The following is a 22,129-nucleotide window of genomic DNA, read 5'->3' as shown; positions in this document are numbered from 1 at the left end:
GTATGAGTATGATGATGGGTTTGGCAGTTAATAGCATATAAAGTTATTTTTGCTAGATATCCAAAGTAAAAATGTGTCTGTTCTAAAAATATGTTGTTGAATTGATGTTGTAAGCAGTGTCGGGTAACACATTACAAGTAACGCGAGTTACGAAATCAGATTACTTTTTTCAAATGACTAGTAAAGTAACGGATTACATTTAAATTAAAAATTTCGGTTACTTTTTCAAATAAGTAACACAAGTTACTTTGTTCTCCCATTTATTAACTGACACCTATCTTGTCCCCATATTAAGAGAAATTACACTACAGATGAATTTCCTTCAGCCTTAGTCTTATTCATTTCACTTTTTGTGTGAAAGGGCCTTTTTACATTTGCTAAAAATAGATTTTTTTTTTCATTATTGAAACACAAACAAGCATGCCCAGCCCAGATGAGAAAAAGTAATGCAAAAATAACATAATGGATTACTTTCCATAAAAGGTAATTAAGTAACTTTTTTAGGGAGTAACACAATATTGTAATGCATTCCTTTTAAAAGTGACTTTCCCCAACACTGGTCGTAACTGCACTCTTTTATGTCACAGTGTAAACATCTAAAGGTACTCTTTTCAAATGAAAAGGAAGAAACCCTGTGTTCGGCAGTGCTAATAGGGTTTTTTGATGTCAGCACAGCAGTTTGCAACTTCAGGCTAACATTCCACATCTGCTGACATTGTCGCCGTGGGTCTAACTAAAACAGAGAGCCATTGGGTTTGCTCAGCTGTGTGACAGGAAACTTAACGCAACCCTCATTCTACTCTTCAGCTCCTGTAAGGGGACTAGTTGTTTGTTCCTGTTCCCTGATCTGTGTTCCGGCCAGCCCGTTGTATTCTTACCTCCTATCTCCTCCTGCTTTTGATGTCATGATATTCTCGTCAGGATAATTGCAGCTCTATTTTGGTTGCCTGAGCTTCCTCTTTCATTTCAAATGCATGGGAGGATGGGGCACAGGATATCAACAGAGCTGCTTGGATACAGAGATGTGCTGAAGCTCTCTGATCTGGTTTATTCAGTCGAGCTCTGAGTAGAAATGAGGAACTGAGAGGGCATGACTTCTTTTTGACGATCACAGTGCCTTCTTCCTTTCTTAGAACCACATTTAAAAAAAGCTGACTGATTTAATTAAAAATTAAAGTAACACTATGTAGTTTTTGCTCTCGGGGTCCCCCTACAGTTGGGAAACAGTATTGTCTTTTACTACGGTCGTAAAATCTGTCATGGTTACACCAGGGGATACACGTGCATTTGTTGACAAGCCGATACCGTCTTAAGTTCTGGCCAGTTCTCACGTCTTGGGCAGACTGCCAGCGTTGCGTGTGAAATGTCTTCATCCCAGATACATTTGCATATATTTCAGCATGTCATGATTATAATTTCACAGGTTTTATTTTTTTTCAAACGCCACATGTCGCGTAGCTCACGTTTACAAGCCAGCGTCATTATAGTAGCCTATTGGCTACTGTTTTACATAATGGATATGCTAATTCAATTCAATGTTTGTGTGGTAGGTAATAGCCATATATCGTCAATATTATAATATCAAGCTACCATAGATGAATCTGCAAATTTGAAAAATCAAGGCAAGACACTTTAACCAGAAAAATAAATAAACATGACTATCATGAAGATAAATGGAGGACCAGATAGATTCCGTAACATGCCCAGGCAGACAACAAATTCGGAAAAAAAATAGAGATAGTATGCAAGCATTATAAGATAAGATAAACCTTTATTCGTCCCACAGTGGGGAAATTTCTGTGTTACAGCAGCAAAAATTACGAAATAAAAATAAATAAAGAAAATATACTATAATAACAGTATATACAGTATATACACAATATATATATATATATATATATATATATATATATATATATATATATATATATATATATATATATATATATATTATATTTACTAGTCCAACAGCATGACGGCCAGATCAGCATCGGTCGGGCACCCCTCCTCCTCCTTTAGCTCACGCCAGTGAACGAACGCTGGACCAATATTGATCCTCGTCCGCCCTTTTATTTTGTCACTCTCCCTTTTTCTTTTTCTATGGTCTCCTCCGACAAAACCTTTGCCTTCTTTGTTTTATTTGCTGCTTCGGCCAACAAACGCTAGTTGGGCTCTCACGTCAGAATTTGAGGAAGTGGGGGAAGTGAGGTATGCCGTAAAGCAGTTGAATTTTGTAGTTCTTTTTGTGCTCCGGTTACTACCCGAACCCCGAAGTTACATAGTGACAATAGAAGCGATAGAGACACTGTCAGGCTATGGCAGACATGTCATTCAACCTATTGTAAGTCGATGTACCATCTCTAGGGTCTTGGAAATATATTATGAAGGTTGAAAAACTACATAGTGTTACTTTTAGAACAGAAATTATCCATTTTCAAGAGGCTTTGTTGTATTATGTTGTTTTTAAACTGCAGTTTTCATGTATTATTGTGAAATGTTAATACAATTTAAAATAACTGATTTTATATTTGAATATATTTTAAAATATAATTAATTTCTGTGATGGCAAAAAAAAAAGTGTCACATGATCCTTCAGAAATCAATATGCTGTGGTGTTACATGTATAGGCACTTTATAATTTTATTTTATTGTATCTTTTTTGTGTATGTCTGTAGTGGTTTTTGATAATGGGCCCAAAATGCAAATGTGAATTAATCATGTGTTTGGAAGCTGTCTTTTTGTTAAAAATGGTAAAAAGAAATAAAGACTTCAATTACAAAAAAAAAAAAAAAATCAATATGCTGATTTGGTGCTCTTGAAACTTTTCTTATTATCATCAATGTTGAAAACTTTTATGGAAACCATGATGCATTGTTTTCAAAATTCTTGAATGAATAGAAAGTACAAAAAAAGAGGGTTCGTACTGTCATAACCTAGAAAAAAATTAAATTGACAATTTCCAGGAAATATGGAAATTTGTTTCACAAATGTCTGTATAATAGAATGTATGTTTGGTAATTTTGTTTAAACAAATACTTGCCATTCGGTCATTCAGTCACGTGATGTTATGTTATTTGCACAGTCACATCTTGTAAAAACAAATAGCATTAATAGTCACTGATTTTAGTTAAGATATGCTATGATAAATTTGAACATGGATTTTTATTCTTATAGACTTCCATAGACTTTCATGGAACAGTAGATCATGAATTTTTGGCTCAAAAGTCATGGAAATTTATTGGTAAACGTGTATGAATGAACCCTAAAAAAGAACAATTTTTAAAATAGAAATTGTTATAACATTATAAATGTCTGTACTGTCACTTTTGATCCATTTAATGCATACTTGCTGAATAAAAGTATTAATTTCTTTAAAAAAAAAAACTTTCTTTACCTGAGCTTTTTGAACTTCTCTGGTTGTGTATAAACTGTGGTATATGGTATAATGATGTTTCAATCAGTTATTTGATTTTATTTGCTTTTCTCGAATACTTATTTTTTCTGGATTGACAGGTTCTATCAGATCCGAGCTGGCGTGAAGGTGCCGCCACGGATCCCGCAGAGGGTGGAAGCCAGTCTGCTGCATCCCATAGGTAAAAAAAAAACCTCATACACCTCGAATAAACATGACTCATTCAGTGCAATGGATGGTGGTATGTTTGATGGTAGATAATCAAATGAGATGCCACGTTTTATTTTTCAACAAATGGAAGTATGTGTTTAACCTTCATAAAATGTTGTTTGTGAAACTAAATTTTAAATGACTATTTAAAGAACATTTAATTGGGCTTAAATTGAAAAAATGTAATTGGAAAATTTTAATTTAAATATGGAAATACATTACCATTTTACATATTGCATTGCCATTTTACATATTACATTTCAAATTGAAATGTGTTACTGAAATGCTTAAATACCTCCAGGGATTACTTCAGGTGTTATTTTGCATAGGAATGCAACTTATCTTCACTTTCCTTTCTAACATAGTTCTTAAAGCTGTAGCCTCCGGGTCTCTTTAAGGGTTATAACCTTCCCTTTCTAACATAGTTCTTAAAGCTGTAGCCTCCGGGTCTCTTTAAGGGGTCATGAACTGAGAAATCAAATTGTCCTTTAGCTTTTGACACATAAGAGGTCATCATACTATAAAAATATCCTGTAAGTTTCAGAACTGAATACTTCCTTTATTAGTCCAAAAACAGCTTTTATTGAAACTGAGCCCAGAGAATGACTTGCTGTGGAATGTACCTATAGGTGAATAGACCGCCTCTGCAGAAGAAAATCAACTCCTACTTCATCATTGCAACTTTGGCCCTTGCTTACTGGCATGTTTAAGAGATGGCGAGGAGAGAAGAGCGATACAGGATTCACTAGACTAAAAATAACATTAACTTCCAAAGGATATTAATTCTAGGAATGTGGTTATTTATTTTCAACAATGTGAATGTCTCAGTTGAGCATTAGCCTATTTAATTGGATTTGGTACATCAAACTCTGAATTCTTTGGTAAATGAGTTGCACTTTAGGTACAGGCTTTGCAAACAGACTTTTACGATACAGTAATCCAGTAATGTGACAACACGTAAGTGTTCATTCTAATGCCTGATCGTGATCAGTGATTTCTGATAGGTAATGATTCAGTCAGTGTACAGTCAGATGTTTTTGTCTATATGTCAGTAAATCAAACCAGTGACCAAACAGTCAACTTCACATTGTTTCTCTTCGTAGGATTAATCTTAGTAATTAATAATCTGTTATTTAAACTGTCATTAAATTATATATAGAAAGCGATCAAAGAACACTCCCTTTTCAATCACTGGAGCTGTCAATCAAACATCTTGAGTTGTAAAACTCCCGTTTTAACAAAGTCTGTTTTATCATTAGTCTTTGGTTACATAATCAATTAATCTCTTAGATACACTGTGTTAGTTATGATGAAAGAATGCGTTATTGTGCAGAAATCAAGTTGCAATGATGAGATCACTGCATTCATGCACTCAACATGTTTGTGATCGGCTACAATGCTCATCACTGCAGCCTTTCATACCACAATCTAAATATAATGCCATAGATCTAAATATAATGCTATAATCAACACTTTTCACAATTAGTTAACCTTGAGAGCTGTAATAGTAAAAACGTGCTAAAAGTTTTCGAGAGAGTTCCACATGTTATACTTATTTCATATGCAAAGATGTCAGCCAAACACAGCAGTGGGCGTTTACACGGAAGTCTCACAGCAGACACTGCTTTTCAAAGAGATTTCAAATCAGAGGATAAAATCTGGGTAGGGAAAATGCCTTTTATTTCTAAATTATGACCATTTTGATGTAAAAATCATACTAACATTGTGCACCTCAATATGATAAAATAATGCATTTCATGACCCCTTTAATATTACATCAACATTTAGCTCAAAAACATTTAGCATTTAGTGGGTCGAAAGAATCTTTGCTTGCACATGCTCTGTGTCTGTTGGAGTGTGTAATGTCTTTCACACTGTGGTGAAATGTGATGAGAAGCATCTTTATCTGTTTTTTACTTTTTTTTAATTTGTTTTTTACTCCATCCACATCCTCTCCTCATAGAAGTATCAGGGTAGTTCGTATGAATTGGAAGTTTATTTTATCCATTTTTTTTAGCTTTGTGTCTGAAAAGCATGTGTACTGTAGGTTGAGATCGATAACCGTTCGTTGCAAGATGCTCAAACACTAATGAATTTTGATGTTGGCACAATTGATGTCAAACTTGTATTGGTTCAATTTGTCACGCCTTATTTGCTTATACACAAATAAAGCAGAAAGCAAGAATTTCAGACGACAGAACGATTTAAAACTAAAAAATAGCATCTTATTTCTGTTAAGTCAACGGACTGTTTGGTATGTTTTTTTATAGGTTCACTTCAAAGAGTAGCACATCTATCTGAGCTTTGTAAAGACCTTCTAATGTGCGTTTTCTCTCAGGTTCAGATCTGGCTTTCCCAGCAACAGTTCAAGATGATGTGGGCTGCAGCAAAACCTTTCAGATCCTTTACAAAAATGAGGAGATTGTAGTCAACGACGTCCTCGTATTCAAAGTGATGATGCTGCTAGATGCAAAGAAGGTGAGCGACTCTAATGACTCAAACAAGAGTCACACTATGAGTTCTGTGATAAAATCTACCTCTGCATGGATCACTAGTGATGGTGGTGATGGTATATTTTCCCCTGCAGGTGGAAGAGTCCTTAAATGAAATGGACTTTCAGCTGTCTTTGGACTTGTTTTTCACCGATGGCGACTACTCGTATGTAGACGAATAACTGAACGCTATTTCCAGATTTTACGGTTGGCTATATTTAGGGTTAGACAATTGTTTCACATATAAACGTGTTTGTTTTTGTCTGTCCTTAGGCCCGAGGACCCTAGTTCTCTCCAGAGCATCAGCAGTCGAACGCTGCGTTTGCACTTTAGCCTCCACAGGGGCATCCACCAGCACGTCAACATCATGTTTGACTACTTCCACCTGTCTGTCATCTCTGCAACTATCCACGCATCACTGGTGGCCCTGCATCAACCTCTAATCAGGTCAGCAATACACGGAGAACTGGACCTACAGATCACAGTAGTCATTATGAATATGTCACAAGTGAAGACAGTAGGTTGTGAGCTTTAAAGACTACTGTGCTTTCCAGGACAAACACATATGCTTTATACACATAGAACAATGCAAAATTAACTTCGTCACACTGGCCAATGTCAAAATATCTAATATAATTTAAAACGTACACTACCATGCAAAAGTCTGGATTCAGTAATATTACATGTAGTAACATGAAGTGTGAAATTCAGCTTTACCATCACAGGAATAAATTACACTATAGTAAAATATAAAAAAAAAAAAATTGTTGAATGAAATATTTTATTTTGTAATAACATTTCACAATATTACTGTTTTTGGTGTGTTTTTGATCCAATAAATACAGCCTTGGTGAGCAGAAGAGACTTCTTTAAAAAAAAACACATTAAAACATCTTACCGACCCCACAGTTTTGATTTGAGTGTATTTGTCAAAAGTATTTTTCATTTATTTAAACAAAACATCTTTTCATTGACAAAACATACTTTTAAAAGGTGCACCTTTTAAATCTTGTGCATTTATTTTTAAATCAGTAGAAATGTGTGTGCTGAATTTGATTGTCCCCTCAGTTTCCCACGGCCAGTAAAAAGCACCTGGCTGAATCGTAACGTTCCGGCACAGAGCAAAGACTCTCTCATCCCACCGCTGGAATCTGTGGTGTTCGGCACCACCTACGTCAAGCAGCTGTCACCAGATGTAAGACACACACACACGCACACAAATATCGTCCACTCACCTGAATCAACATTTTTTTTAGCCAAAAAGAGTGCAGTGTCTTTCGTTTTAATCCAATTAGTCAAAGGATGCTCTCACATCTGTAGTTTGGTTCATTGGTTCTAATGAACACGGAGAATGTGAGCACTGTTTTTTTTGCTCAGACTCTGGCGTTCTCAAAATAAAGGTCCGCCGCGCTGTCAAAATAAAAGTCACAACAACGAGCGCAGCCTACGTCACTTCAGAGTTCCTACTGGCGGTGCGAATGCAACGGGAAAAGGTTCCAATGGGAACCATTAGTTCTCGGGGAACCACCCTGGTGGTAAGTTCCTAGAACTACCCGATGCGAAAACCCCTATTGTTGCATTTTTTAGCCGTTTTGGTTCCTTTTCACACCACATTGAACCGCACCTAGGGAGAGAAACGAACTCTAGTGCAATTCAACCGAACTAAATGAGGGAGGTGTGAAAGCACCCAAAAACACTTTGCTGACATTGCATTTAAAAAGCAACTAACAGACGCAGTGATTTTCTCATGATATCAGTGAGAGCTTTCAGGCTGTCCATAAATAGACATCATTATTTAACTAAAAGGCTTGAGCTGTTACTGTGCAGTTAATGAGATGATGTGATTTTTACATTACAACAAATCTCTTGAGACCCTAGTCACATTAAGCTGCCATTAAAGTACCTGTCGGACCATAGTGAGCTCTAGAGTTCACTAAAACTTTATTCCTTCATTGAATAGAAAATCCATTTTAAATGTAATAGATTGAATCTCTAAGGGGAGCTGGCTTTGAGCACAGTACAAAAACTCTTAATGCTTCTTCTTTTCATACAACGTTCAGTGATGCATAAAGCTCTCTTTTATGTTTTGCAGGGCAAAACCTTCCTGGTATCGGATCAGTGCCTACAGCATGCCTTCAGCCTGCACCAGAACATGTGTGCCAGCTTGCTGCAGGCGTATCAGGGCCTGTTCTGTTATTTAACCTCCCTGACCAAGAATCTGCCCGCATCCCAGCGATTGGAGCTAGGTATGTAGTCCCATCAGAACTGAAAAAATGTAAATCTTGTTTTCAACCTGAGGTAGAAGACTGAAATTTATATATTTTACAACATTTTTACACTGCACTTCCAAACACTGACCCTGTATAAAGGCATTTTGGTAACTATTTGACATGTTTTGCTTACATATTTCAGAAGGGTGTTATTTTAACCAAACTTTCATTACTAAACCCAGTTTAACTGCTGAGTATGGAAGTAAAATAATGACATACGTTTTTGAAACAAAAAAGCTTGTTGAATTGCACAACTAAAAAAAAATGCATTGCATTAATCCTGCTTGTATTTTTAGGGCTTGCATTTTTATGGGCTGAAATTCAACATAGTTATATTTAAGCTGTGAATATTTCAATTCAAAACATTTCACACACGTTTTCATTATTAAAAATTCAATAATCCATATTCACCGGCAAGCGTCATAATATCTGGCATCATTTATCATTTTCTCAAAAGAACCCTGGGAAGTACCTTCAGAGAAGCTTGTTGACCCCGGGACTAATTTTCTTAAAGTCCCTGTAAAGGCAATTCTAAAAAAAAATTCTAAGCACATTATACATGTTAGAAATGTATTGCTAAAACATATTACATAGACTGTGAACTGTGAAGTACTGAATTGTGGAATTAGACCGTTAAACAGTTTTTCACCATGGCTGTGTTCCGGATTTTTTGGGCGGGGCTAAAATGGGGGCTCGATGACACACTGGAGCCCCTGAGCTTCTGGACACGCCCCTACTTGATGACACTGGAGCCACTGAGGCTGGCCCCTCCCCTAATCGCGAGTTACTATCAGTGCTATTAGTTACTACAGCCTACAGTTTGCTAGCTAGCTATGCCTTCGTCACGGAAATGCTTACTAGCTGGATGCGATCACGTTCAAAACAGATCACATCGTTCCAAAAAACGATCACATCAAGAAGAGGTGGATTCATTTTGTGAAGAACCACCTTGTTGGAGTGCTGAGGATCACCGCCAAAACCCGCCTCTGTAGTGATCATATTACACAGGATAGTTTTATAAACTTTCGTCGGAGACAACTGGGATTCACTGATAATCCGCTGTTACTGGTGAATGGGGCCGAACCGACTATCTCCCGCCGCGGCCTTCATCCTCCCGTCGCGCCGACAACTGATGAAATGTGTTATACTTCCCACGAGTGGGCGGGGTTTCAGTGCAGCCAGCAGACACGCCCCCAGCGTTTGAGAGCAGAGACTACTGCTCATTTTTTCAAGATTTTGATAGCCTATTTTATGTACTTTCCAGCTTTTTTTATCATGCAAATTTGGCTGGGTGGCTAATAACACTTTTTTCTGTGGTGTGACAAACTCAGAACACAAATTTAATTTTGACTTTACAGGGACTTTTTTTGAATCATTGCTCCATAATATTTGTATATTGTGATATATTAAATTTGTTTAATTATATGTGATTTATATTTATTATATTTCAACTTTTATATACTACAGTTTAATTTTGTTTAATTATATGTGATTATATTTAAACTTTTATATGCAAAAGTTTTTTAACACATATTTTTTGCTTATTGTCTACCCCTACTGTCTATATATATTTTATGTTTTTGTTGTATATGCATTGTATTATTTTCCTTCAAATATACATTTTTATTTTAAATCTCATCAGAGCCCATCACTGAATACTCACTCACTTATACTAATGCTTCCACTTACTTCTTAGAGACTAAGGAAGAGCTGCTGCTCTGGACATTATGTCTTATTTACCAGCATATTGTGTTTCTAATAAGCCTTTGTCCCTCGATTGTGCCTCTGCCCTCTTTCTTATGCAGATCCTTTTATCTCCCGTTTTTGTTTTTGTCTTTAATACAAATCCCTTCAGGTCTTTCACTGTAAGCTCTCACTCACTCACTCACTCACTCACTCACTCACTCACTCACTCACTCACTCACTCACTCAAAGCTAAACTACTCACCCTTGGCTGCTCCTGACCGAATGTATCTTGTGACTGAGCTTGCATGTATTTAAGGGTTAATTTTAAGCTCAAACAGCAAAAGGGGAGAGTGAAAGTTTTAAACGTGCCTATATGTGCAATCCCACCACTAGCCAAGCCCAGCATGCAGGTCCTTTATGAACGAGTTCTCAGAAGACCTTATCCTCGAGACCAAAGGCACGTCTACATAGGTATGTCCCTCCAAAACCGAACCTCAGCTCCACACGCCTCTTGCCTTTCATTTGTGTCTTTTTTTTAGCTCTTTCTTTCTTCTGTCCCCCCTAACTTGGACGTTTGTCAATGACAAGTGTCATTCAGTGAGGGAGTTCTTAGCTCAGCTTAGTTCTTTTTTCCTTTAGCAGTATCTCAGATCTCAGGCTGACTTTGGATCAGTTGAAATACTTGAACTTTGCTGGTATTCTCTGTCCTCTAACTCCTCCTTCCTGTGCTGTTGTTCCTCTAGCTCCCTCTCATGTGCTGCCAATCACAGGCTCTTCAGACAGACCCTTATCTCTCATTCACTCCAAACTGCTGCTGTAGAAACAACATTTTCACTCGGCTGTCTTTTCTCTTTTTCTTTTTTAGAAAAACTTGATGTGGAGGTCCGACTTAATGAGCTTTGTGAACAAGTCAAGGTATGTCATGATAATCAAGTGAGGTCAGTATAATAGTTTAAGACTTTCTATATATATTTTTTTTCATTCTGTTTTCCATTATTTACATGCAAAGAAATCCTGGCCCTAGACCCCCTGGTTACCACTGTTTTAAATAATTTAATTACGTAATATAAAGTTTGTGTTTTACTGATTCTAGACTTATTGTGAATAATCATGTATTTTGATTTGCATCCATCAATTTTCAAGTATATATAATTCACTGGATTATGCAAAAATAGGCATTACAACTTTTCATGTATACATATTTTTTGTTGAATTGGCAGCTAAAATAAATACATTGTGAGATATACCATTACTGTAATATAAAATTAATCGTACCTAGGGATGCACAATATATCGGCCGATATATGATCATTTTTAATGTTATCGTTATCAGGCCGATAAGAAATTTTGGCCGATATATTAAAGCCAATGAATAATAAATTATTTCCTTCAGCTGAGACACTTCAGATGCGCACTGTTCACCAAGATGGTTTTGAATTGCTTGAAATATGATTGGAATCCCTTCAAAAAAGAAAAATACAGTTAAGTAGGCTACAACATGTGAAGCGCAAGTCATATAGGCTACATAAAATAATGGGAACATTATAAGTGTGTGTTTGGGACATGACTTTTAATGGTGAGACTTTTGTTTTTGTAATCAGGCTCTCAAAAATGATATAAAAAAATTGGATTTAGATTTATCGGCTAATATATCAGTTATTGTCTTTCAAATATAAATAATTATCGTTTCGGCCAAAATGTTCATATCGGTACGTACCATATGTTAACCCTCTGGGGACGGATTGGGCGGTACCGCCAAAAATGGCATACTTTTACAAATGTGTAATTATCTTAAAAACTATTAATGATAGAGAGGTGTGGTCTTTTTTGCCGTCTTCCTCAGATTCCGCTGAAAACTAGGGGTGGGCGGATCGATCCTGAAGTATCGATACTTTCGATACTGACATGGTATCGAAAAGGATCGATCCTCACATAAAAATATCGATCCAAATGTGTGTTTTTTTTAACAGTAAATTTTATTCATTTAGAATTCAATTCAGTGCGTAAAAATAAGCGAATGTTAGCGAATAATTGTGTAGGGTAGAACTATTTCTCCTAGTCATCTGGATACAAGACGAAACCAATCAATCACAGAGAGCGTTCAAAGCTGGTGCTTCTGTCACAGTGCTTTAGGGAAAGGAAGCCTTGCTTAGATGACAGAGAAACAATCGGGAGTTATTTCGCAATAAACAAATTAAAAGTTTACATAACGATTCAAAATGTTGACTCAGTAAGATTTATATTTTTATATTTCATATAAATGCTGTTCTTTCAACTTTGTTCATCATGATACATGTTATGCAAAATTATTTGGTTTCCACAAAAATATGAAACTGTTTTCAACATTGATAGTAATAAGAAATGTTTCTTGAGCAGCAAACAGCATATTGAAATGAATTCTCATCATGAAGGATCATGAAGACTAGAGTAATGATGCTGAAAATTCAGCTTTGATCACAGGAATAAATTACAGAATAGACTATGTTAAATTGTAATAATATTACAGTTTTTACTGTATTTTTGATCAAATAAATGCAGAAGAGAATTAAAAATCTTACAGCCCCCAAACTTTTGAACAGTAGGCTAGTGTACATTAGTGCATTTACTATAATTAGGGTAGTTTGGTAAAAGTCATTGACTAATTACAGGCGAGTTGAGAGCACAAATCACAAAATATCTAGTGGTCATGAAAACATATTCAGATTTAGCATATTAATGATGCATTCACCTCATAAATCATGACACACTGTTCTAGCACAGGAAAGTGCATGCAAGTTCACGTGCATGCTTTTAAAATTAAAATGTATTGGTATCGATATCGGCGATACTGGCCCTGTATTTATTTGGTATCGATCGATACCGAATTTTGCAGTATCGCCCACCCCTACTGAAAACAGTGATAACTTACCCGGCTTGTATACACTTCCTTGTTGCGCAATACCTCTACATCAAAGGCCAATGAAATCGATGTTGTTTGGCAGATTCACGAGCAACATCCAATGGAAAAATTGCCGATGGAGGAATATTTTTCTTACCCAATCAGAGGAAGGTTACCATGACGTATTCTAGCAAATTGGAGGACTCTGTAGCCTTGCAAGGGTAGTAAGGTATATGACCCAAACAGCGTTGAGTGGCAGAGTCAGAGACGACAGAAAGCGAACGAACGCGTCAAGTATAAACAAGGCTTTACGGAGCGAGAGCGCGCAGAGATATGAGAGAGAGACCGAACAATTATAATATATATATATATACAACAATTACTGGAGAGTGACGAGGAGAAAACATTGCTTAGAAAATTCCTAAGAAAAACGCCTGGGACTATTTGTAAATAAAGTTAAATTTTTCATTGTTCTTTACAAATTTTATTTAACAATTACACATGTCTGTCAAGTAAAGGCTTTGACAAATATATTTTTTGTTCAAAAACTGTTCACTATAGTTGGGTGATGTGTGATTTTCAGAAATAAATGCCAAAAATCGAATTTCCGTTTTTGAAATTCTCTAGTTTATTGTACATTTTTCACTCATACTTCCTTTATAAACACATTACATGCATGCTTATGTTAGCTTAGGGTCTTCTGAATCCATAGATACCAAACACATAGTGTTCCATCTCCATTACATATAGTTTATAAGCCCAAATGTAAGAATAGAGAAAACGGACCAAAAAGGGCTTAGTGCCCAGAGGGTTAAGGTCAATCATACATCCCTTTGGTGTAGTTGTTGCTTGTCTTGACTAGTGCGTCATGATGGTTTACTGCACTCCTTTTTTTATATATTTGTGTATGGATTCTTGCAGCAGAGGGCAGAGAGCTCAGATGAGTTGGCTGAACTGGTTAACATGAATTTGGCGCAGCTGTGCTCTCTGCTTATGGCATTGTGGGGGAATTTCCTGGAAGTGGTGTCACTGAATGAACGCGTCTCTGTGCTGTTGGCCCAGGAGCACCACACACTGCGGGTGAGCTCTGAGATTACTTGTACCATATGCATATTATATTTGCATACTTGCATATGTATCCATTGCATTTGATTTGCATTATATTCTGACACATTTTATGACACGAAGATCCATGAAATTGTTGTTGCATAGTAAGAAGTGTCTGTGCAGAGTATATTTTTTATGCTTTACTTATCTTGTATTTATAATTTTTAGGTGCAAAGATTTGCAGAAGCCTTCTTTTGTCTTGAACACCCAAGAAAGAGTGCGCTGGCCTACCAGGAACTGCAGTATGTCTTTAAATATCATTAATGTGATGTAGTTATTTAGCATGAAGAGTACATGTCAGTTCTCATGATAATTCAAATGAACTTCTTTATTCAACAGTGCTCACAGTCACCAACAGATGACCACAGCTATTAAGAACTCTTCCTACTTCCTGTCCTTACCACCACTTCCTGTTGAATGTGCTGATCTGGATGGGGATGTGAACTCCCTACCAATCATCTTTGAGGACAGATATTTGGAATCCATTACTGAAGGTATGTTTATTGGCACTCCTTGATCGATTACATGATAATCTTCGATTATCATTTTAGCCATCATTTAGGACAAAAATTATTTAGCTTTTTAAAGGGAAAAAGCACATTTTGAAATTAATGTTGAAGTTTTATGGTTTTTAATTAAAAAATGTCTTCTGGGAAAATGTATTGAAATAATTAATGACTCATTTTGCACTTCTTTACAATTATTGTCCAATAAAATGCTTTCTACAGTGAGAAAGGTGCTTCACCTAAGTTATTAATACCACATGTGTCTTGCTTACATTTGTATCACAACCATTGATGAACAGTTTTTGAAGTGCCTCAATTATGCAAGCCTTCAAGTTTACTTTTGCTAGACTAAACAAACAATAGCAGGGGTATATGTCCTGCTTCTGCAAGGCCACCTTCCTGCATAGTTTAGCTTCAAACTACCTGGCTAGATATTTCTAGTAATCCTGAAGACTTTGGTTAGCTGTGTTTAATTGTGGTTGTAGCTAAATTCTGCAGGACCTTGTCCCTCCATGAGCAGGAATAGACCCCTGAACTAAAGGGTATAAACAAAGGGAAAAAGGATGAGACCTTTATTTCAAATCCATTTATGTTAGTTCATGTTTTCTTTAGAATAAACTGGGTGTGGCATAGTGGTTAAAGATATGTTTGGTAATGAAGGAATTATCAGCATTATGTCCTTCATCTCAAATTCGACCAATTGATCAGTCCCTGTATTAAATATAGTGTAGTCATTTTGGATTAATATGTCTGCCAAACGTCTACTTGCTTACTATATTGTTTTTACCCTGAAGATCGTGATGGTCCATGGCTTGGTCTCCACAACACCAGAAGTGGCTCTATGTCCTCTAAAGCAGAAAGGTCAAACTCAAAAGACTGCATTGCTAGTGGATTGGGAGCCCTTGGTTCATGCCCAGATAAGCAGCAAGCTGCCTTCGCCACCGCTTGGCCTGAACAAAATGAGCCTCCCCTCAAATCCAAAGCCAAATCCATCAAGCTGAAGAAGAATGCCAAGACTGAAAATTCAAAGAAGCTGATCAGGCAGACCTCGAAAGACTCTGTGGTCCTCACAGGCTACAAGAACTTGAAGGTTCCTCGTGGGGAACCTACCACCAAGTCCAAAGAAGTTGATGCTCAGTGCAATCCGAAAGACGATCTAGATGATATAGGCAAATGCATCCTCCAAAATGAAACTGCAACCACGCATTGTGCTAAAGACTGCACCACAAGCGACATTCAAGGCAACGTCAGTGTCCAGAGCGACAGCTTTTCCAATCTTTTGAGTTTGCAAATGCAGGCTAGGCCCCAGGCAGGTACTGGAGCAGAAGCCGCACAGAGTGCAGCTGCCAGAGTTGATTTTACACATCCACCTGCTGGGCTCAGACATATAGATGTTAAACCAAGCGACAAGGACCCCTACCAGGGCGATAAGGTCACCATTCTCTTACCACACCACTCAGATCCAACCGCCAGGAGGGATGTTCCAGAGATCACACAGACTGATTTCTCTGAGTTCAAGAGTCGAGTTGGGGAAGGCGCCACGTTCGTTGGAGCTTGTGGAGCTGCACTGAGGAGTGATTGTGTTCCTCAAGCCTCCTCCAGGCTCTCAGACTCCGGAATCGAGAGTGAGCCCAGCTCTGTGACACAGATAGCACCGTTTTCTCCTTCTCCTTTTGCTGCTTCTGGCCTCGAGGCACCTACAGAGCTTATTCCACAGAGCACCCACCAGAGACCACCTCCACTCAGCCCTGCCTCCAGAGGAACCACCGCATTGGAGGGCCTCAATCCAGAGAGCACCAGCGGCATCAGCGGAGTCCAGTCTTCCCTTACCTCCATTAACTCCCTCCCTTCGGATGATGAGGTGGAGACAGAGGACACTAGCAGGAAGTCCAGCATCCTGGTGCAGGAACAGAGTCTCATCTTTTCAGGAGAATCTCACAGCCTCCTGCAATCGAGCTCTAGAGTTTTGGCTCAACAAAAACCCTCCATCAGTCATGGAGATGGGCCTGTGTCTCACGATGAGCACTCTGCTCTCCAGTCCTGCTGTGAAACTCCTGCTCCTGACAGGCCGACGGGATCTACCGAGACAGAATTTCCGGGTGGTGTAGGTCTGGGGCCAGAAGTATGTAGTGAACCTCAGACGGCTGCCCAGTCCAGTACATCAGTCACTAGCAGCACGGACCTGGTGAAGAAAGGTTTTGTGGAGAACTACTTCGGCTCTCGTTCTAGCACTGATATATCTGAGATCAGCCCATTGGAGACTTCATCCGTGACACTGGGGATTCAGACTTGCCCCAATGCTAATGATGAAGAGGAGGAGGAGGAGCAGGAAAGTGAAATGATTGAGAACGGTTACTATGAGGAGACAGATGGGCTGGTTTATGTTAATGGACTCCCAGGGGAGGAAGGGAGGTGTGAGGATGGGGGAGCAGAGGGAAAAACACTTTTTTATGATCACCTGGGTTTGGAACAGCTCCAGGAAACATACATTCCCTCAGCCGGCCTGCAGACACGGCCTCCTGGACCAGCTCCAACCAGCAACGACCTGTGCTGGTACAAGAGTGCCCCTACTGCTCAGATGACAGCGTGAGTTTTCTTTTTTCCCCTTCCTCTTTATTTTTGCAGTTTGCCATGCACAAGTAACAAAAGAAAAAAAAAAGAATTGCCGTGTTTTCTTTCTTTATACATGATTCTCTTGTTTTTATGCGTGATTCATCAGTTTTCAAAAATTTGTGGCTGATTTTTATCTTACACTCAGTTTTCTATTTGAATATATTTCGAAATGTAATTTATTCCTGTGATGACTGAATTTCCAGTCTTTAGTGTCACATGGTCCTTCAGAAATCATTCTAATATGCTGATTTGGTGGTCAAGAAGCATTTCTTATTATTAATGTTGAAAACGGATGTAAAACATTTTTTGTGAGTGTGAAAACTAATACTTTTTTTTTCAAGTTTTTAAAACGGCATTTAAAAAAAAAGTGGAAACCCTTAGTAACATTATAAATGTCTTTACTGCCTTTTGATTAATTTAATGCATCCCTGCTGAATAAATGTATTAATGTAATTTTTGAACCACAGTGTAGAAATAGATCTTTGTCTTAATAATCTTTCATCAAAATTCAATGACTTGATTCGCCTCTAAAACTTTTTTTCCCAGACAGATGTAATCTAGGTCACACTAGGTGTATTGTATATATATAAATATAAACCAGTAGCCATATAGCTATTTTTGACATTGTTTTAGGCTACTCTTTTAGGTAACCTGACTAACCTCTTATAACTGCCTTTATAAAATCTTTGCAGTAATTAAAAGTGTTGCAGTAATTTAATGTGAATTAAAATAAATTACAACAGTAATGGCAAATTTGAGAAATCAACTGCTGTTGAAATCAAAAGCTGTCTCACATTAAGTTTGGATTCTGGTAATCCAAGATACTTTTTTGGAAGTACATTGAAAGCAGAAGCATTAAAAGCAAGGAGTTCATGTTTTTTAATGCATGATACATAGAAACTGTGGATTGCAGATGCATGAACTAATACCTGTGTGTGAATCTTTAGGTTTGTCCAAGCAAAAGAGGAGTTGAAGCAATTAAAGTTGCCAGGGTTCCTGTACAGTGATGTGGCAGATCTGGCATCCACTATGCCATATTTCAGCATGGATGAAGATGAAAACTGTGATGAGGGCATACACCTCATAGTGTGTGTACATGGCCTGGATGGTAAGCAGTCACACTCTTCTGTTTCTTTAAATTTGAACAAGTCCAAATTAACAGATTCACACTGATTTAAAAAAAAAATTCTTTAGGTAACAGTGCTGATCTGCGTCTAGTGAAGACTTATCTGGAGCTTGGTTTACCTGGTGCTCGTATAGATTTCCTAATGTCAGAGCGCAATCAGGTAAAACATCCCATGAACAAGCACTAGGATTGATGGGCAGTTTAGAGAATTAATAAAGTTCATAAATATGTGCTTTTAAAAAGTATAAAGTATATGTAAAATCACTGGACATGCTTTTAATTAAATAAAATGAACATTAGAAACAGTGTTAAAATTTGATATGTTTTGAAACTTAAACCTTGATTTTCTTGGGTTTTTATTCAAGAATGACACATTTGCTGATTTTGAGTCAATGACAGACAGACTTTTGGATGAAATAGTGCAGTACATACAAATCTACAACCTCACAGTTTGCAAGATAAGGTAAGAACTTTTCCTCAAACTAAAATATATATCAGAAAGTTAAACTCAAGATATGAGAAAATCACAGTATTTTTAGAGATCTACAAGCATGATTTAAACTTTGATATTTTTTTCCCCTTTCCCTAGTTTCGTAAAAAAAATGTCAACGACTTTGTCCTGTGTAACATCTTTTTAATATTATTATTAAGGAGCCATATTGATTGATTTACAAGGCTTTTTTATAGCCTTTTGAGGGCATTTTTAGCATGCAAAGTATTTTTTTTTTTTTTTTTAAGTTTTTTTTTTTTTAAAGACCTGATTATTTTTACCCTGGCCCTGTCCTGAATCAGTGTGCATCGTGTGTACATTCTGGCCTCATAGGGGGCGCACTTGAGCATGATTTTGCTCTATAAAATGACAATTGAGACCCTGGGGTCTTATGGGTTTTACAGACATGGAGGTCAATCCAAGTGTGCCATTTTGCACATTAATTTGACCTTATTGATTGCTTAGACAAGCTCATATTTTTAAACTCTGAACTAAAACACATCTAGCCTTGGGGTAACAGAATCACTGTGTTGTCTCTCTCAGTTTTGTGGGTCACTCTCTGGGAAATCTGATCGTACGCTCTGTGCTGACGCGGCCCAGGTTTAAATGTTATCTTAGCAGACTACACACGTTTCTGTCTCTGTCTGGACCTCATCTCGGTACGCTGTACAACAGCTCGGCCCTCGTCAATACCGGTAACTTATGGTCTTAAACTCAGCAGATTTCTGAAGACAGTAATTTATGAGCCACTCTACGTTAAACTGTATTAAGGAACCACTGTCATTTTTCCTCTGTGTCAGGGTTGTGGTTTATGCAGAAGTGGAAGAAATCTGGCTCTCTGCTGCAGCTGACCTGTCGTGACCACTCAGACCCACGCCAGACCTTCCTCTATAAGCTAAGCAAGAAAGCAGGTGATTGTCATGTCATTCTGGTTTCACAAAGCTATTGTTCATTTGGATTTCTCCATATCCAATCCTTCAAACTCTGTTTCAGGTCTTCAGTTCTTTAAGAACGTGGTGTTGGTGGGGTCCCTTCAGGACCGTTACGTCCCTTATCACTCTGCCCGAATCGAGATGTGCAAAACAGCCTTAAAGGACAAACAGACTGGTGAGAATTAAATAAACAATTCCCAAAAAAATATATATTTTTACATCATTTATTGGCCCTCATGTCCAGTATAAATTTGACTCCCATTCAACCAATTTTAGGGTCAGTAAGAAATATATATATATATATATTTGTTTATTTTTTTAAGAAAAATACTTTTGTTCAGCAATGACACATCAAGTTGGTCAAAAGTGACAGTAAAGGCCTTTATTTAAAATGTAACTTTTTTGCATTATATGCATGAATATGCACGCATGTTATTTGGCATATAGAAAATTTTCCGTGTACATTTTGTGCTAAAATTGAATAAAATTTTATCGCAAAAAATAATGTTACAAAAGATTTCTATTTCAAATGAATGCTGTTCTTTTTATCTTTCTTTTAATCAAATAATCCTGAAATGTATCAGTTTCGACAGCACAACTGTTTTCAACGTGGATAATAAGAAATGTTTTTGAGCTCCAAATCAACATATCATTATGATTTCTGAGGGATCATGTGACACTGCAGACTGGAGTAATGATGCTGAAAATTCAGCTTTGACCTCACAGATATAAATTACATTTGAAAAATATATTAAAATAGAAAAAATATTTTTATTATTATTAATATTTGACAATATTTATTTTTACTGTATTTCACTACTTTTTTCTGTCTTACTGTATTTTTTTTATCAAATAAATGAAGGCTTGGTGTGCTTAAATTATTTCTTTCAAAATCATTTTAAAAATCTTAACAACCTTTGAACTCTCCATCTACTTGTGTGATCAGGTCCAGTGTATGCCGAGATGATCGAGAACCTTCTACTCCCTGTGCTTCAGAACAAAGACTGTAACCTGGTGCGTTACGATGTCATCCATGCGCTGCCCAACACCGCCAACTCTCTGATTGGCCGGGCAGCCCACATCGCCGTCCTGGACTCTGAGATTTTCCTGGAAAAGTTCTTCCTGGTAGCAGGGCTCAAGTTCTTTCAGTAACCTTGCTATATCGGAAGCGAATACCTCACTGCAAACAGACATTTTTCTGGTTATTTTTTTTCCTTACGGTTTTAAGTATGCCCTTGGAGGTAAAGCAAAATATATCAGTGTTATTTTTGTTGTTGATTTTATTTCTACATAGTCTGTTGTGAATGTGGAATTTATCGTTTGTATTTTTCTACTGCAATTTTTTTTTATAATTTGAATGTTTTATTCATTATTAGGAAAATCAAACCTCCTTATGGTATTTTTGTTCAGTGTTATTTATGTACAACGTTAATTTTGACCATTTTCGTTTAACTATTCATTCTATTAAACTTTCTTATGCTGAACTGGAAATGTAGCTGCTAAAAAAGGATGAACTATTTATTCGGGATGGAGATCCAAGTCATCTTCATGGTGAAAGCACGTTCACTTGAACATTCTGGCATCTAGGGTTGGCTGGCATCCGAACTGCATAAGACATTTTTTCTATTAAGAAATTACCATTTGACTACACATTTTTTACAAACCTTTTTTTTATTACAATGTCAAAGGCTTCCTGGACCCTGGACGAACGTGATTGTAGCTGAAATGAAGCACCCTTGGTACGCGTGTTGGTTTTATACGATGTTTCTGGTGCCCATTGCATTCTCATGCAAAATCTCCCAACCCAGCCTGGTGTTGGGTGGAGGAAACAAACGCTTAGCATGCTAGCTTTTTCTTTTCATTTCAAGGGAAACAGGTAACTAATTAACAGTGGGCCAGGTGTGTGGGATAGATGGTTAGCCAGTTTGAAACAGCACAAATCCTAGTAATCAGATCACATAGTTTTGGGAAAGTATTTATGTACGGTTTCCTATAGAGGACTTCATTTGATGCTTATGTGCAAAAATACTTTAAAAAAACAAACAAACATTGAATTGATCCTGTTTTTGTTAAAATAGTTTTGTAACATGGACTACACATTTCATTAAATGTATTCGCAATAAATGTTTGTCCTCTTTGAATAGAATGTTTGTTTTCTTGGATCACTCCGACTATATTTGTTTTAAAAGAATAGTTCAAAGCCTGTGGAAGCTCATTTCCATTAGTAGGTAGGTATACCCTTATATATCACTAATATGACTTTATTGCTCCCAATCCCTCCTTTTTATCTTTTTTTGACACTATTATTAGGTAATATTTAACAATACAATGTAACTTTTGGCCCTCAAACAAAACAAAACTGCATGCATTTTGCGGAAGAACATTGTTTTGGTTGTGCTTTGACTCT

The 22,129-nt window shown here is 37.1% G+C and overlaps 1 protein-coding gene across 5 annotated transcripts in view; it reads left to right on the top strand.

Annotated features, from left to right (window-relative positions):
* fam135a (family with sequence similarity 135 member A) overlaps window positions 1-21,863 on the top strand; it is a 28,859-nt gene extending 6,996 nt beyond the window's left edge. For 2 of the 5 annotated variants that reach the window (XM_077236429.1, XM_077236430.1), the window contains 19 exons: window positions 3,514-3,593; window positions 5,961-6,100; window positions 6,210-6,280; window positions 6,388-6,561; window positions 7,183-7,309; window positions 8,207-8,360; window positions 10,464-10,541; window positions 10,936-10,985; window positions 13,870-14,028; window positions 14,224-14,297; window positions 14,395-14,549; window positions 15,356-17,147; window positions 18,122-18,282; window positions 18,369-18,460; window positions 18,666-18,763; window positions 19,334-19,485; window positions 19,591-19,701; window positions 19,784-19,897; window positions 20,669-21,863. In XM_077236429.1, the coding sequence (XP_077092544.1) occupies window positions 3,514-3,593; window positions 5,961-6,100; window positions 6,210-6,280; window positions 6,388-6,561; window positions 7,183-7,309; window positions 8,207-8,360; window positions 10,464-10,541; window positions 10,936-10,985; window positions 13,870-14,028; window positions 14,224-14,297; window positions 14,395-14,549; window positions 15,356-17,147; window positions 18,122-18,282; window positions 18,369-18,460; window positions 18,666-18,763; window positions 19,334-19,485; window positions 19,591-19,701; window positions 19,784-19,897; window positions 20,669-20,874 (3,988 nt within the window). In that variant the 3' untranslated portion in view covers window positions 20,875-21,863. The remainder of the gene's footprint in view (window positions 1-3,513; window positions 3,594-5,960; window positions 6,101-6,209; window positions 6,281-6,387; window positions 6,562-7,182; window positions 7,310-8,206; window positions 8,361-10,463; window positions 10,542-10,935; window positions 10,986-13,869; window positions 14,029-14,223; window positions 14,298-14,394; window positions 14,550-15,355; window positions 17,148-18,121; window positions 18,283-18,368; window positions 18,461-18,665; window positions 18,764-19,333; window positions 19,486-19,590; window positions 19,702-19,783; window positions 19,898-20,668) is intronic. The other 3 variants (XM_077236431.1, XM_077236432.1, XM_077236433.1) reach the window with 3 other exon arrangements.
* The last annotated feature ends 266 nt before the right edge of the window (window positions 21,864-22,129 follow it).

This window comes from Siphateles boraxobius, unplaced genomic scaffold, assembly GCF_051911475.1.
Source record: "Siphateles boraxobius isolate OS27281-9 unplaced genomic scaffold, OSU_SipBor_1 20, whole genome shotgun sequence".
NCBI lineage: Eukaryota > Metazoa > Chordata > Actinopteri > Cypriniformes > Leuciscidae > Siphateles > Siphateles boraxobius.
Note: the sequence above shows the minus strand (reverse complement) of the source record. Positions and strands in the feature narration are given on the sequence as shown.